At 39.1% G+C, this 17,752-nt stretch overlaps 1 protein-coding gene across 1 annotated transcript in view; it reads right to left on the bottom strand.

Moving 5' to 3' along the window:
• ESR2 (estrogen receptor 2) overlaps positions 1–16,981 on the bottom strand; it is a 73,667-nt gene extending 56,686 nt beyond the window's left edge. The window contains exons 1-3 of the mRNA XM_050952693.1: positions 16,539–16,981; positions 10,166–10,341; positions 4,491–4,607 (exon numbers count right to left, since the gene is read on the bottom strand). Of these exons, the coding sequence (XP_050808650.1) occupies positions 4,491–4,607; positions 10,166–10,341; positions 16,539–16,969 (724 nt within the window). The 5' untranslated portion in view covers positions 16,970–16,981. The remainder of the gene's footprint in view (positions 1–4,490; positions 4,608–10,165; positions 10,342–16,538) is intronic.
• Positions 16,982–17,752: the final 771 nt, after the last annotated feature.

Raw genomic sequence — 17,752 nt, 5'->3', positions numbered from 1 at the left:
TATTATAGCAAATGAAAAGATGCCTTATCAAGTGGGGGGTCAGTGCTAACGAGGCCAATTCAATCAATGTGGATGCCGCCCATTCCCAACAGTTGACAAGAAGGTGTGACTATCGACAAAGGGAAAATTACTTTTCAGTCAGCCATTCTTCAACAAAAAAACTTCAAAAACAGACTTCAACGAGAAACTGCAGAACTGGAATTAATTTGCAACTTGACACCATCAAATTAGGCCTGAATAAAAACTGGGCATGGCTGGGTCACTACAAAAAGTAATTTTCCCTCTATTGATATTCACCCCTTCTTGTCAACTGTTGGGAATAGGCCACTTCCACCTTGACTGAACTGAACAGACTAACACGACTAATCCTCTGAACAGGAGACACCTTGTGACTCTTTAGCCTAGCGGTTAGAATACTTAGCCAGGTTGTGGGAGACAAGGGGTCAATTCCCCCCCTTTACGAGATGTGGAGTAAGGATTTGAACTTGGGTCTCCCATCTCCCAAGAGAGTATCCAGTCTACAGGGTATTGTGGGTCAGGTCTGTCTCCATCGTTACTGTTGGAGTTCTTGTACTGTATAAATAATTAAATATTCACTGGTTCCACAAGCGAGCGACTCTATATCCAATGGGATATGCAAGGTTGTAGTCCCACATCAAGGTGGGAACTGAATCCAAGTCTCCCATATCCTGAGTGAGTGCTCTATCCATTGGGCAAAAGTTCATAAAAAGGAACACCACTCATCCTCCTCCCTCAAGGGCAAGATAGGCTGGGAAAGGTCTAGTTTATGAATCCCAGTGGGGCTTAGGTTTAAATTAGAGTATGTCTACACTTCAAATTGGGGGTTTGACTGCCAGCTTGAGGAGCCACACTAATGCTAGCTGTCATTGGGCTAGCACTCTCAAAGGAGATTGCAGCCCAGCAGTGTGGGTGGTGGGAGGGCCTAACTGCCCCAAGTACGTACTTAGCATCTTTGATGGGCTTACACTTGAGGCAGTTAGCCCCTCCTGCCACTTGCACTGCTCATGCGCCTCCTCGAGTTGGGAATCACACTCCCAGTTCAAAGTGCAGACATACCTATCCATGGGTGCCAAGCACTGGTCAGTGACAGGACTTTAGCGGCTGTGCACATGTCCAGCTGATGAAATGTAGGTGTCTGGGGACTTTAATGGTAGAAACTTAGGTGCCTAGGGATTTTAAGTGCCTACAGAGTTAGGCAGCAACTGAGCAGGGGTTTGTGAATGTCAGTGGCAGCTAAATATTGACATTTGGCAACTGGACACCTAACTCCCCTTTATGAATCTCACCCTAAGCGTCTAAATCAATTCTGAAAATGGGGCAGACACATCTGAAAATGTTACCCAGTACATAAAGTTAAGATGCGCACACATTTGCAGGATTGGGGGTTTACTTCACAAGAACCAGATTAAAGCAGCTATACTATTATCACTATTTACTTTTTACATTTCCCTCAGCTTAAACAATCAGCATTAACTATGAAAATAATAAATAATAATAAATAGTAATAAAATATACCTAACTCTTATATAGCACTTTTCATCAGTAGAGCTCAATGCACTTTACAAAGGTCAGCATCATTATCCCCATTCCATAGAAAAGTAAATTAGATATTTACAATTCTCTCAGTTAAATTTTTAACCTAACATTGACCCTTTAAATACTATCTTTTTGACAACAAAACCATATAAGAACGTAAGAGCAGCTATACTTGGCCAGATCAATGGTTGATCTAGGCCAGTATCCTGTCTCTGACAGTGGCCATTGCCAGATCCTTCAGAGGGAATTCAGAGGAAACGAACAGACCAGGGTAATTTTGAGTGATCCATCTCCCGTCATCCAGTCCCTGCTTCTGGCAGTTGGAGGGTCAGGGACACCTGGGGCATCATCTTGGCTAACAGCCATTGATGAACATACCCTACTTAAACTTACTTAATTCTTTTCTGAGACCAGTTATACTTTTGGACTTTGCAACATCCCCTGGCCAATGAGTTCCACAGGTTGATTATGTGCTGTGCGAAGAAGTATTTACTTATGTTTGTTCTAAACTTATTTACCCCTTCACAAAGGCAGCAACACTTCACTATTCACTTTCTCCAGGCCATTTATGATTTTATAGATCTCTATCATACCCCTCCCTTAGTCATCTCTTTTCTAAGATGAACAGTATATCTTTTAATCTCTCTTCATGCGGTTCCGTACCCCCCTACTCATTTACATTGCCCTTCTCTGAACATGTTTTATTACCTCTCCCTTTCTAATGGTTCCTAATATTGTTTGCTTTTTTGACGGTCGCTGCACACTGAGCAGACGTTTTCAGAGAACTATCCACAATGATTCCAATATCTTTCTTAACTAGTAACTAATTTAGATCCCATTATTTTGTATGTATAGTTCAGATTATTTTTTCCAATGTGCATTACTTTGCTGACATAACTGCTTGTGCGCACAGCGCTGCGTCAGGGAGACGCTCTCCTGACAACATAGATACTATCGCTCATTGAGCTGGTTTTATTATGTTGATGAGACAGCTCTCTCCCATCGGCATAACACGGCTACATGAGCACTCTTACAGCGGCACAGTTCTATTGCCACAGCTGTGTCTCTATAAGCTTTTAAGTGTAGACTTTAACATTGCACTCCATATGATTTTATGAAAATATGCTAATATAACTGGAATATGCTTCATGCAAAAGGTCTCTTGTAAGGTATCATTACAAAGCTTATAATCTACTAAGTGTGTTCATCCTATTTCTATAAATGTACCACTCTTATCTAAGGGTATGGCTACACTTGAAATTTCAAAGCGCTGCCGCAGCAGCGCTTTGAAGTGTGAGTGTAGTCGGAGCGCCAGCGCTGGGAGAGTAAACCACATCCCTTACGGGTGTAGCTTGCAGAGCTGGGATAAAACTAGCAATATAGCTCTGAGGGCCTATTGTAATTATGCAAAGTGTTAGCAATTAATGGTGGGTTGGAATCTTGATGGCTCCCATCAACCAGGACAATTGATTGTGGATTGCTCTGTTCGCAGCCAAGCCTTCCTGTGAGTCAGGCTGGGAGGAATGAAGGCTTGGAGTCTTACAGTAATATGTGATCATGTCACCTGAACTGGAATCCATCTTTAACCTGGTGCTTTTCCAGTGAGGAGGTGTGGGAACCCAGAGGGACAAAGGATTCCCGCCTTATGCAAAAGATATATAAAGGGATGGAACAGAACAAAGAGGGAGAGCCATCATGAAGAATCCCCTAGCTACTACCTGAGCTGGAACAAGAGCAATACCAGGGGAAAGAATTGCGCCCAGGCCTGGAAGATGTCCAGTCTGAGGGAAAAAGTTCCTGAAGCATCTCTAAGGGTGAAATTATTTGTATGCAGTTTGATTAGACATAGATTTGCACATTTTGTTTTATTTTACTTGGTAATTCACTTTGTTCCGTCTGATACTACTGGGAACCACTTAAATTCTACTTTCTGTATTAATTAATAAGTAAAAAGTGATTTTATTAAACTCAGAGTATGTGTTAATTCCTGGGTGGGCAAATAGCTGTGCATATCTCTCTATCAGTGTTATAGAGGGCGAACAATTTATGAGTTTACCCTGTATAAGCGTTATACAGGGCAAAACGGATTTATTTGGGTATAGACCCCACTGGGAGTTGGGCATCTGAGCTTATGGCTACATTTGGAATTTCAAAGCGCTGCCGCGGCAGCGCTTTGAAGTGTGAATGTAGTCAGAGCGGCAGTGCTGGGAGAGAGCTCTCCCAGCGCTGCATGTAAACCACACCCCTTACGGGTGTAGCGTGCAGCGCTGGGAGCCGCGCTCCCAGCGCTGCTGCCCTGATTACACTTGATGCTTTACAGTGCTGTATCTTGCAGCGCTCAGGAGGGTGTTTTTTCACACCCCAGTTGCAGCGCTGTAAAGTGTGAGTGTAGCCAAGGCCTGAGTGTCAAAGACAAGAACACTTCTGTAAGCTGCTCTCAGGTAAGCCTACAGCTGTCAGGGGATGTGATTCAGACCTGGGTCTGGGTTTGCAGCAGGCTAGCAAGTCTGGCTCAAACCAGGCAGGGCACTGAAGACCTAAGCTGACAGGGCAGGAAAGCAGGGGCAGAAGTAGTCTTAGCACATCAGGTGGAAGCTCCCAAAGGGGGCTCTGTGATCCAACCTGTCACATAGACATTGCCTTAGGACCTAATCCTGCAAGGTGTAACGTCCAGGTGAACTGCCTTCAGGATGTGTCTGCAAAAGTAAAGCAGTCTTCCTGCATGCTACATGTTGCACGACTGAAGCCTTAATGCTTCCTATTATTTTTCTTCTCAAAATGAATACTAACTGGAGTGACTCTTTCTCCTGAAAATCAGAGATTTCCTTCTTACATGTAAATTTAAGTCTTACTTTAGTTACCTGCCATGCCTTTTTTTAGACTTAAGCATAACTTAGAAGTAGAATAGAAAAGACAAGGGGATAAAAACTCACCACATTTCATCATTCCTACTTCACAGCATTTCCGTAGTCTACATGCCTGACAGCTTTTACGCCTATTTTTATCTATTGTACATTGATTGGTAGCTGGACAGATGTAATCATTGTGTCCTGCAACAGGATATAAAGAAAAAAAATTAAATCTCAAGCAATATGTTAAATTTCTTCTGTTAGGTAACTTGAAAAACATTTTGTAGCTGATATAATGCTGAATACTATTGTTAGAGCAAAAGATATACAAAGCAAAGGTATTCAATTCAATAGCAGAATGCAATAAATATGGCCACTGATTCTGGAAAGCACTTAAGCTTTTACATCAATGAAAATTAAGCATGTGTTTCTACTTAATGTATTAAGTACTTACCTAAATCGGAACCAAAGAGTAATTTTTTCAAAAGTGCCTAAGTCACTTCAGCTCTTAAGTCTTAGAAAAATCAATGGGACGTAGGCTCCTAAGTGTCTAAGTCACTTTTGAAAATTGGATGCAAGTGCTTTTGGAAATTTTACCCGAAGTGCCTAATTTCCATGCTGTATGAAACCTCAAACATTCTGATTCTAGGTATTCTATAAAGCAGATTTTCATTATCAGTGCATGTTCTGCTGGCACAATGCCACTCGTTTCAGTAGCAGACAATTTTGCCTAAGAGGCTTCACTAGTGTACTGGAATAGACTATTATTTTATTAATTAACCACAACCAAGTCACTTCCCATAAAATACTGTGCATTTCCCTTGCAGAAATTAGCCATAGATGCAAAATATTCTCTATCAGTTATAGTTTATCAGTCTTCTCTCATTTTTTTTTTTGGGGGGAGAGAGGAATTATATTTTTAATTGCTGTAAAATTAACAGAGCTATCAAAAAAAATAACAGAAGGTTTTATGTTCTTGGTTCATGAACAAGCAGTTCAGGAGTTCTTTTCCCAAGGGTAACTATTTTAACTGAGCTACTGTGAACATGTCCTTGTAAAATTAAAATATTTTCCAACCTTGAATTTTTCAGCCTACAGTGCTTAAAAAACCGTCAGGTTACAGTTTGTCTAATATCTTACTAGCAGGTGTGACTAACAAAAAAGCAGTTCAACCTGGGCAAAAAGGGTATAAGGTGGCTTTACGCCACGTTTGTTGCCTCCTGATTTTAGGCTGCACCAGGGTCCAGCGCAATGTTCCCTCTAATTTTTTCCATCAATGTGTGGAATAAATTCTGTTATGTGCACCAAGGTATGTGCAGATATGCACCCTCAACAGAAACAAAAAACCTAGATATATATTTTTTAAAAGTTGCCTGGATAATTACTCCATCCAGGACAGGTTAGGCATTTTCAAACTCACTACTCAAATAATTTAATTTAAGTGTATAAGAGAAATAAAAATTATGAAATGCATAGACCAGTCAAAAAAACTAAACTAACAGCACTTTGCAAGAATAAAATTACAAAAAATATATGTGCATTCCAGCAGGAAATACCAAGAAGTAACAACAAAAGTCATACTTGTATGTGTTGGGAGGTGAATGTGAAAGTGAGAGAGAGCATGTGTGTGAGACACAGAAATAGTATGTGTGCTGTCTGCTGGGGAAGTTTCTGAGAGACCCCACACACTCTCTCTTTAAGGCACTCACTGAAGGCTCTCCTGAGCCCCATCTCTCCCCTTCCCTGCTTCCCCCTCCACCCCGCAGAGATGGGGTACGTGGGCAGGGGGGAGGGGAGAGGAGAGAGAAAGCTGGCTGCTGGGGAAGTCTCAGAGACTGTGTACTGTCTCTTTAAGGCACTCACTCATTCACCTGGAAGGCAGCTCTCTCCTGCTCTGAGTCCTGAGCCAGGCTGTCCCCCTTCTCCTGCCCCCACACATCTCCACAGAGCAGGGGAGAGGGGACACCTGACACCCCAGCTCTACCCCAGCATGCTATTCATACCTGCTTTGCTAAATGTCTTGAAAAAGGGGTACATGGACAGCATACGGCTGTCTTCTGCAGTGCCTGCACCAGAACAATTCTTTCTTGGTCAGAATCAGAGCTTTTAGAACCACTTTACCTGGCACAAAGGGCCTGAAGCAGAGGCATAAACCTCATCAATAGTATTTAAAGAGATAAAGTCAACCTGAAATATTGTCTGTTTAAAAATTATTTTAAAGTAGTTTCAATACTGTTCAATTTTTGTGGTTTTACAAATCACATTTTCTGTTTTAAATTATTTCCTTTTTCCTGTTAAGGTATGATAGAGAGCTTCCCCTGTTATTTATATGAATCTGACTATGCAGAGGAAACAGTGAAATTGATTGCATACCAAGTCCTTTCAAATTCAAAATAAACAATCTGAAATTAGAGAGGAAAAAAAAATCTCTCCCTCCTTCAGGAGTCATGCTGCCACTGGAGGCTCACACAGCAAGTGTGTGTTAGGAGTCACATAGAGGACTCAGAGGGGGTTATGGCTTCTTTTAGTAACATTAATTCCCACTCGTATTTCTACTTAGAAATTTGCATCAGGATGGAGAAAGCATGCCACAAAGAGTGACTAGTTTGTAGTTTTAACCATTCATATCGCTGCTCCACTAAAAAAAAAAAATCTTTAAGGAATCACCCACATACTGAATAGGTATGGAGGACTATCTGCAGGCTTGGGAGTCAGGGGGTTGGGTGGGGTGGGGGGCAAGTCTACTGACACTGTGATAAATTCACTCCATCCATTCTGCAGATTTAGAGCATTTTTTGCCTTAATTCCTACTGTTTTTCTCCCCTTTGTATTGTGAAGGAAGGAAAATATAGGCCCCATATTCTTTAATGGAACAACTTCTACCCTCAGTTGCATGCATACATAACTGACATTGACTGCAATGCAGACAGAATTTAGCCCTAAAACTGGTCAGCTAAAGAGATATGTAGCTGAACTGTAGATATTCCGGAGCACCACTTTTCTAATTAAGGGTCATAGGTGCCAAATAATGTTGAAATTTACCTTTAAAAAACTTCCTCCACATTTTCTGTGCAAGCTAAAACCTTAAAATGATTTGCCTTTCGTGGCATCCACCCCAATCTATTACAACTATAAACTCCATATAGACAGAGTTCAACAGGGAAGTACCAGAAGTTTTGTTTTTGTTTACTTGCCCATAAAGAACATAATTCTCCTATCTGGCATGCTGCTGTGCCAACTAACAATACAAAATTGTACAATTGTAAAGATCTGTGAACACCGGAACAGAAGGCATATTATGAAGAAAAGTGAAAGGCCTCAAGCCAAAGCCACAATACTAACATATGCTCCCAAAGAAAAACAAAATTATGTGGCAAAACTCCCACTGACTTCAGAGGAAGCAGAACTGGACCATAAGATACTACAAATATCTGATAGCAAGCAAGGGATTTCTCAAATTGCTTAGGGCCAAATCAGCTTCCACTGATCTGAGGGAAGGAAAACTCAGGCTTGGTCTACACTGAACAGTTATATCATATATGCATCAATCAGGGTGTGAAGAAACCACATCCCTGACTGTCATAGTTATGCCTACAAAACCACCCAGAGTAGATGCAGCAACTTTGATGGAAGAGTGCTTCTGTTGGCAAAGCTAATGTTGTTTGAGGAGATAGTGTTCCTACACCAACAGGGTAGGAACTCCTTTAGGGGGCGATGCCAGCATAGCTATGTACATAAAGTCTCCAAAGTTTAAACATACTCTTAGCGTGGTGATCAGGGTTTTCCCCATGATTCTTCTCTCGTATAAGAGGGGTTCATACTTTGTACCAACTGCCATGGTAACAAGTTAAAATTTTTCCTCAAAGCCTCTAAATACTGGGGGATCCATCCTGCTAAGGCATGTTCTGCCTGCCATCTCTGGCTTACTGGCAGCAGAGTTCAAATCAATCCATCTTGCCTGGGACTACCTAACTGCTGATGTCCCTAGAATCCCCTAAGGGGGAAGTTCTACAGTGCGCGTTAAGCCATCCTCAGATTGAATGAACTGTAAGGAACTTGCTGTGTTCAGATCCCATTGACCCCAATAAAAATTTTTCTTCGAGTAAGCATTGGTATCCAGGTAAGTAACAAAACCACCTTCTTTCTCTGTGTCTAGTAAAATTATGTTTTCGCTATTTGCTTTGTAAAAACTTGACAATTACTCAAATCATAAAAGGTTCTTATGAAGAAATCATAGTTTTAATTTTTGAATACAGTGCTTTTACTTCAAGTTTGAGGTAGTTACAATAAATCAGTGTGTAACTATACTTCAGAAAATAACTGTAATCCCACAGTATTTTATGCAGTAGGTACAGGCATTTAAATACTAAAAAAAAGTACTACAGATAATTTAATTGACATTGGCTATTGCAAAGTACTATGGTGATTGTCAAAAGGGATAACTTTTTATTTAATACAGCTCCCACAAAGCCAGCTAGGTAGCCTAAAGGAAACTTTAGGATTTTGGGGTGGGGGAGTTAAGCAACAACCTGAACTAGCTTGGATGCAGAGTGTAAAATATGTTTTGTGTAGTGAAGGCCATTATTTTAATTTATAGAACCTCTGGATTAAGACCAAATGTTATCTGCCAAGCTGAATTAAAATGTTCAATGAACTAAAACATGTATCCTTTTCAGTGCTAAAGTATAGGTGAGCAAAGCATATAATCAGGTTAACATTTTTCCTGCATATAATACTACAAGACCAATTTACTGAATATGTACACAAAAGTCTCATTTATTATTTTAGGTTTGATTTTACTGATTTCACACTACATGCAGATTTGACAGTCATTGTTATGTTGCATGCACAGTACATATGCTATCTTGAAAAGGCAAACCACTTTTGTACAAACTGCTATTCAGTGGGTCAAATTTACCCTGTTACACAGGATTCATGCAAGTACTTCGACATCACTAAATACCATTGTAAAAGGGGAAAAGATGTATGAGCAGAGAAACTACGGAGGCCTGCTTTTTCATACCTCAGATATTACAGAGTGAGGGTCTGGCCTAGATCTAATTAAAAGAGTACAGAGAAGACTGGGAGGAGGCCAAGGGAGAGGTTATTGAAACTTACTGGTATCCAGTAGGCCAAAGCCCCAACCAAAGGATGCAGAAGCCACTATTTCACCCCACAGATTGTAACAGTAGGCAAGGAGAGACTACATTATGTACCTATAGCCATCAGTGGGTTTGCACTGAGTTCCAGTATTTGAGAACTAAAACTTTGCAGTAAGGCTTTCAAAGATTAGAAGGTGAGGTTTATCTTGATCCTACTTAAGAAGAGCTGCAATGTGACTCCATTAAAATAACTTATGGATTTTACCTAGTATGAGTGAGGTTCTTCAGAGTTAAATTATTTATATCAGTGAAACTTTTAGTTATTTTTATCCTCCCAGCCCTATTCCCACTATCTCTACCTTTTAATCAGCCACAATTATTACACCAACTTGGCATTTCTGAAGGCAAAGTAATCTGTAAGAGTCTGAGGTGCCATTTCTCTGATATGTCTGCTCCAGGGTTTTAAATGGCAACATATTTTGTATCCTTCCCTAAAGAGATCAAGTGTCTATTCCCTTCCCAACGCCAACAAACAAAGGACTATAAGATAAAGTATTCAAATCATGTTATACTACTGTACACTAATTGCAACTTATGTATATGATCATATAAGACACCACCTTTTTAAGCAAAGGCTTCCAAAACTACTTTTCCTACCTTGGATACTTCTTTTAAAGAATGCTTTACATCCTTCACAAGACCAAACGCCATAGTGATATCCTGAAGCATAATCACTGCAGACTGCACAGAAGTGTGCATCTCTTTTTGAACCAGGACTATTCACAGCAGGACTTGTACAATCACTGCCATTAGATTTTCTTTTTAATGTTTCTCTGAAGGAAAAGTAAACAATCAGTTATAAAAGAATAAAAAATTAGGATATATTTCAAATTCTCATTTTTTGTTGTTTTCACTTCAGCCTTTTTAAAGGCTCATTATTACTGAGCATGTTGCAATCTGAAACACAATGGTAAGTGTTTGTCTCACAATGTAATTAAAACAAATGCTGTAACTCTAATGTTGTTGATACAGATTGTCTGGAAAGATTTGGAGCACCCAGGAGAATATATTGTACTGTTGAAGTGACAATTATACAAACTCACAGAAATGTAAATACACAGGACCTAGTGAATGGTAAGTGAGCAGCAAATGATTGGATGTTGTATTTAGAAAACTTGCCATGGGAACTGGAGCTCTCAGATATCATTATGACTGATGCAGTATAAAAACTAAATAAAATAGCCAATAGACTTTAATCTGCTACATACTGGCAGTCACTGGCAATGGACAATTCTAACTGGAGCAATTTCCTGGTAAATTTCTATTTTGAGTCCATTTTAAGTCAGAAAACTTCCCCTCCTTCATTATTCCAAAAATAAGTCTCATAAGCAGCATAAGAGCGTCAGGAGGTTCACCAAAAGAACCCATTTCTAAATTGTCTGAGAGTACTAATATCAAGAGACAGAGTTTTAATCACACAGGTTTTTTTTGTTTGTTTGTTTGTTTTGGGTTGGGGGGGTTGGCTAGTGTTTTAACTGCTGGTGAGAAAGTGGTCTTGGTTTCATTTTAGTGACAACAGAATGCAGGTTGTGCTACACACCTTGCTTCAGATGTATTCATTCCCTAATGAGGAGCTTCATTCATTCATTCCAGCTGGCTGAATCTCAAATGACTGATACATCTGAATTTGAAATCTCAAGGGCCAGCTCAGTAGATTGGAGACAGTGAGACTTATCAATAAGTCCTTTACTGAGGTTACCATGTTGAAATGTCCTAATGGCAAGATTCTTGGACAAAAGGATGCCTGGATACAAGTAGGAAGGGGAAAGAGAGAGGGGCAAGGTCACTAAGAGCAAAACATTTCTTGTTTCTGAGGTATAACAACCAGTTCCAAATACAATACTTATTGATCTGATGAAGGATAGAGTAATGTAAATGGGAATTGTGATAAGAATACAGAATCAGTTGATTCATGTCACTGGATGCTATAAGGAAGCAATAAGAAATTAGAGGGATTTAGAAAGAGGTAGTGGTGCTAGGGAATTATTTCATAATGTATACCCAGAGAACAAAGTGTGTTGTAAGCAAACTGAGAAAAAAACACAGCATCTTGCCTTTTGGATGACTGTAGCAGATCTTAAGTCCTTGGCAAATAGAATTTGTAGCTAGAACTGGAGAGAATATAGTGTTCTGTGTGCATGTAGGCAACAACAGTATGCAAAAAACCCCAGAAACTGCATAATCATTTATGTGCCTAGATATAAGCAAAGTGGCAGGGCCTTCAGACTTACTCTCTGATTCTACTCTTGCTACATTCTAGTAAGAATAGACAGGAGATCAGGTATATCAATCAGTGTAGGCAGTAGGGTTTTAAGCTCTTAGGGAGGTAGCATATATTTCTGGGGCAGGAAAAACCTGTTCACCAAACACTCTATGTGGAAGTTTAGAAAAGCACTTAAATATACTCCAGTCATACTGAAAGGATGAATAAGAACACTGATTGTAAAGGAAAATGTAGAAGCATGCTTTAACATAGTCAATATTGTTTTAACTATCACTAAAGCAGATTTATCCTCGTTTTAAAGAAAGGACGAAGGGACAAAAATAATTAGCCTACTTTAGAGACTGCAAGTATTACAGCAGAAAAGGCGCTTACAAAAACTGGAAAAGCTAGAGAGAGGAAGAAGTGGTTATCTAGCACATATAAGAGATTATTCTGAATAGATTTTGACACAAAAATATGAAAAGGGACTGTGGCAGCTGAAAATGTTTACTGGCTAAATTCAGTTTACTAGGATTTAAGAAAAATGAATAATTATTGGGTACGAATAGACTGCAGAGTATAAACAAGATTAGATGATTAACTAGCATGATTCTGGCTCACACATGGTTTAACCGATTGCCAAATCCCAAGTCGGAAATTTATACTCTCTCAAGGCAATTGGCAAGGACCAATCTTGCTGGGGTGGGAGAGGGATTGAGTGGAGATAATTAATTAGAATCAAGTTGGTGTATCCCACATGATCAATTTCCTGCTATTTCAAGGAATGAAAACTGGTGGACATATTCCTTCCTGTCATCTATTTCACTGTTTCTGTAGGAAAGCAAATCATTTGGGGTTTAGCGTTAGAAGTATAGCTGTATTTTTATGTTGTAAATGAGAACAAATGTTCATTAGCCTAATTTTAGATTTACAATGAGGGTTAAGATCAATTAAGAATACCTTAATTCTATTCATGGATAAACTGTAAAAACTTATGTTTCAGAATATTGAAATCTCTATTATTAAACTTTAGAAATATTAAAACTGGAAGAAAAAGAAAATTACACACTATAATGCATAACTAAAAAATGTTACAAGGCAGAAAGCAAACACTATATATTGTTAAAAACTATTGGAGAGGGAAAGACTAGAACTGGTTGTGAAAGGAGACTCCTGGGTCTCTCAAACAGCATCATAAAAATGCCCATGAGAATTAATAATTCTGTCTTTGTAACAGGGTATAAATAGTGTGCAGCAAGGCAGGCCTGAGGCCACACATTGAACAATGAGGCAAAAAACAAGATATTAAGTGGCTGCTCATTAAAAGAGTATACTCCATTTTGTGCAATGAATGAAGCAGAGGTCTTGTGAAAAAAGTAATATGTGATCATGTAATTAAAGACTGTATCATCATCATAAGGCACTCAACGGGGCCAATTTGAGGTTACACAGTCAACCTTAATTTTGGCACTCTCTAATTTTTCACTTTCCAACCTTAATAATGTTCTTTTAACATAATTTGTGTGTGCGCGCGTGTGTAATATATCCTCATTTTATGCCATAATTCCTGTTCACAGTACTGCAACTTTTTAATTTAAAAAATAACTTTTAGTTAAGGGAGAGGGAAGTAAGCAGGGAACAATTTTAGGTTCCTATTTTTGAATATCTTGACCGGTACTCCTTTTTGTACTTTAAGATATTAGAATTCTGTTACTAAATTCATTTCTTTTCTGTATAAGGTTCGTGTGTCTAAGGCTGTGTGAACTATTATTGAGCACATCGGATCTGATTCTGATGAAATTCAATAAACACAAGTGAAAATAATTTCTCTTAGGAAGGAAAAATCAAATGCACAACTACAAAATGGGGAATAATTGGCTAGTTGGTAGTACTGCTGAAAAGAATCTGGGGGTTATGTGGATCACAAATTGAATATGAGCCAACAATGTGATACAGTTTCAAAAAAAAAAAAAAAAAAAAAAAAAAAAAAAAAAAAAAAAGGCCAATATCATTCTGGGATGCATTAACAGGAGCGTCATATGTAAAACATGGGAGGTAATTGTCCCACTCTACTTGGCACTAGTGCAACTTCAAGCTGGAATACTGTGCCACACTTTAGGAAAGATGTGGGCAAATTGGAGAAAGAATCCAGAGAAGAGCAACAAAAAGGATGAAAGATTTAGAAAACCTGTCATATGAGGAAAGGTTAAAGAAGTAGGCATGTTTAGTCTTGGGAAAAGAAGACTGGGGGCAGGGAGGAGTAACCTGATAATCTTCAAATATGTTAATAGCCATTATAAAGAGGGTGGTGATCAATTGTTCTTCATGTCCAATAAAGTTAGAACAAGAACTAATGGGCTTAATCTGCAGCAAGAGAGATTTAGGTTAGATATTAGGAAAAACTTTCTAACTATGAGGTTAGTTCAGCTATGGAATAGGCTTCCAAAGGAGGTTGTGGAATCCCCATCATGTGAGATTTTTAAAAACAGGTGGGACAAACATCTGTTGGGGGTGGTCTAGGTTTACTTAGTCATGCCATAGCACAAAGGGCTGGATTTGATGACTTCTCAAGGTCCCTTTCAACCCTACATCTCTATGATTTTATGCATTTTCAACTCAAGGAAAGTTTTGTATCTCATATTTAAATAAATACCTTACTTCATTATGGGTTTTAAAAATTACTTAGAACTTCTGCTTATGATCAATGGAACAGGGGGCTGGTTCCTCAGAGTTCATACTCTCCTCCACATTTCATTTCAGTTATTATTTGTAAGTGTTCAGCATCATAATCAATAAATGGCAATAAATTAATATAACGAACACTGTATTAAGACTTCACCACAGGATGAAGCAAAAAGGAGAAGCAGGACTGTGTAGGAAAATGTTCTTATTCAAGTCTAGATATCTACAATAAGGAAAATTGCTTCTGTTTTATCTTTGTGGTCTAAATTTATAATGAATCACCATTCTTAGAACTGTGCTCCCCCCATGAATGGGATCAAAATATGCTATAGCATAACATTTAAAAAAAATCAACTGTCTCACTAGTAAGCAGTATAGCAGCTACCTACTGACGAAAAACAATGGTTACCCACTTCTTCAAATTTCAGCTACTTATGACACATTAGTATGAAAAAATAATCAGCCAACTAGTAGCAAAGAAATATTGGATATGTGTGGACTCTATTATAACTGCTATGCTTAGCAAACAAGTACAAGATACCACCATGCATACAAAAAGGAACTAAAATACTGGCTGAGATACTATACTGTGCCTCCCAGAGGCATAGTGCAGAAGGCACTGCCCAGAGGAGGCAGGACTGTCCCAGAGAACACGCCAGTGTCCTGTATCCGATGAAGTGGGTTTTAGCTCATGAAAGCTTATACTCAAATACATTTGTTAGTCTCTAAGATGCCACAATTACTCCTCATTCTTTTTGTTAATACCTGAAGTTACAACAGCCTCCACACAGCTGCCTCTGGCTTGCAGCATAAGCCAGCATGGCCATAGTGGGTGGTATCCACTGCAGTCCTATTCTTGGTATGCCATGCTATGACTTCCCAATGCAGAGCTGTGCTAGAATTCTCTCTTGGCCCTCTGCAGGCTGTGTATGGCACTTGCACAAATACAAGGCCTGAGATGGGGGCCAAGGGAATAATGTAGGCCAAGTGTTCTCAAACTTCATTGCAATGTGACCCCCTTCTGACCACAACCCCAGGAGGGGGGGGACCAAAGCCTGAGCCTGCCCAAGTCCCGCTGCCCCAGGTGTGGGGGGCAAAGCCAGAGCTTGACCCCCACCACTCTGGGTGGGGGGCTCAAAGCTGAAGCACCAGGGCTTCAGCCTCAGGCAGGAGGCTTGTAACCTGAGCCACACTGCCTCATGCTGAAGCCAGCCCTGGTGACTCCATTAAAACAGTTTGAGAACCGCTGATGTAGGTAATAGGAGAAATAAGCTAACTTTTCTGATATTTAACATTAATAGATCAAATCTGGATTCTTTACACAATACTGAATACAAGCAGTAATGCCTGTAATAAGTAAAGAACCTTGTGACTGAACATCTAGTTGCTGAAGGAACAACTGTGTTTGCAATGACCACATTTGTAAATAGATTTTATGCACAAACTGAGTAACTGCATCCTCTAATTGATGCTTACATTGACTCCCACCTATGCATTCAAGTGTGCAGTATGTGTAGAAAAAGTGTGGCTGTATTTTCACAGACACACTCAGTTGCTCACAACTGAAAATTTTGACCAAAGAATCTGCTGTGCAAATCTCAACTGTCTGTACTGATCTTTGACTGGCTATAGCCTCCAAAGAAGCTTTTTAACACTATCTTGTAGAGTGAGACAGTCCTGTTAATGAATAGCAACCACAAAGTGCTGTTAGCGAGCCATACAATAATATGGTTCTCTTGGACACAGTTTAACCTATTGCATCAATGTAAAACCCAAAGAGAATTTTTAAAGTATGCCACAGCACTGAAGTCCTTCAAGACACCAAGTTTTTACACAGTGCTGGCTTTATGAAGCGTATAGTAATAAGTAACCCACCCCAGCAGCTGTAGATAATATTTCCAGATACAGTCATCTTAAAAAGTAATAAACTTCTGAAATTTAGATATAAACACAATAGCACTTATGGAGTTCACTTTCTCATGGACCAGTGCATAAAAATCATATGTAAAAAAAATACAATCTTAAAATGAGTGATAAAATTTCAAGTAATAACTTGCAAAAATGCTGAAAGAATAAAATATTTACCTGTTCATAGGCAGTGCATGGTCCGCTGGTCTTGCCTCACACCATGGGCTCTTTGGTTGCTCTGCATATAAAAGTGATGACTGGCAATGTAATGTCAAAGGTGAAATATGGCCAGGAGCAGACCATAAAACATTTGGGCTTGATGTCTGCCTTACAGATGCACTTTCTGAATCACTGAAATTGCTAGGAATGTTGTAATTCATCATGGCAGGACTATAGAAAGCCATTGCAGAATATTCGTGTCTGTTTTCCACATAAGATGAAGGAATATAAATTGGACTCTGTTGCATTGTCAGAGGAGACTGACTGCAGCTATAAACAGGAGAGCTGATGCCAGAAGGTGAGCTTTTAATTTCTATTTTACTACGTCCAGTATCCTGAATTGGCAGTAACTGAGAAAACTCCTTGTGAGAAGATGCACAAACGGACATTCTGAAGCAAGACTGAAGCAGAGTATCTGTTGTTCAAATATTCATCCTAAGATATTTAAGCTAGAAAAATAAAAATGTTAAAAGTTGCTTAATTTTCTAAACTAAAGAGAATATAGATAATAATGATAATAATAATTTTCTAAATTAAAGAGAATACAGATAATAATAATAATAATAATAATAATAATAACAACAACAACAACAACTGCATGTCTTGAGGCTTTTTATATAGTGGTAAAGATGCAGTCAAAATTAAAAATAAAAATGACAGTGAAAAATAATTCACACATTGCATTTAAGCTTCAAATTTGCTTTCTAAAGTGTATAAATTGTGTGTGTAAATCTTAACACAAGTTTTTGAAGTGTGCTATTCAGAACTTTGATCTCAGAAAATCTACTTAAACATTTAAATGCTTCAAATTAAAAAAAGAAATCCTGTAAGTCTGCAAGCTTTTACAGTTATCGGTGAATTTCTCCCCTCCATTTCCCCAATAGACTTTTTTCTGTGACCTAGACTGGCAACAGGAAACAATCCCTCTATCTACCCACAGTAGACACATTGAACCAAATTCAGCCCTAGTTCAATTTAGTCCAGTAAAAACAACTAAACTACCCTACTAAAGCTCTTTCCCTGACCTGGAGGAATTACCCTGTATTGGCATGCAAAATATGACCCCAAAACCTGAACTTCATCCCAACTTTTACATCTGGGTAGGCAACCTATGGCACGCGTGCCAAATGCAGCATGTGAACTGATTTTCAGTGGCACTCACACTGCCCTGG

The sequence above is a fragment of the Gopherus flavomarginatus genome, chromosome 5 (genome assembly GCF_025201925.1).
Source record: "Gopherus flavomarginatus isolate rGopFla2 chromosome 5, rGopFla2.mat.asm, whole genome shotgun sequence".
Classification (NCBI taxonomy): Eukaryota; Metazoa; Chordata; order Testudines; family Testudinidae; genus Gopherus; species Gopherus flavomarginatus.
This window is presented reverse-complemented; position numbering and strand designations above follow the sequence as displayed.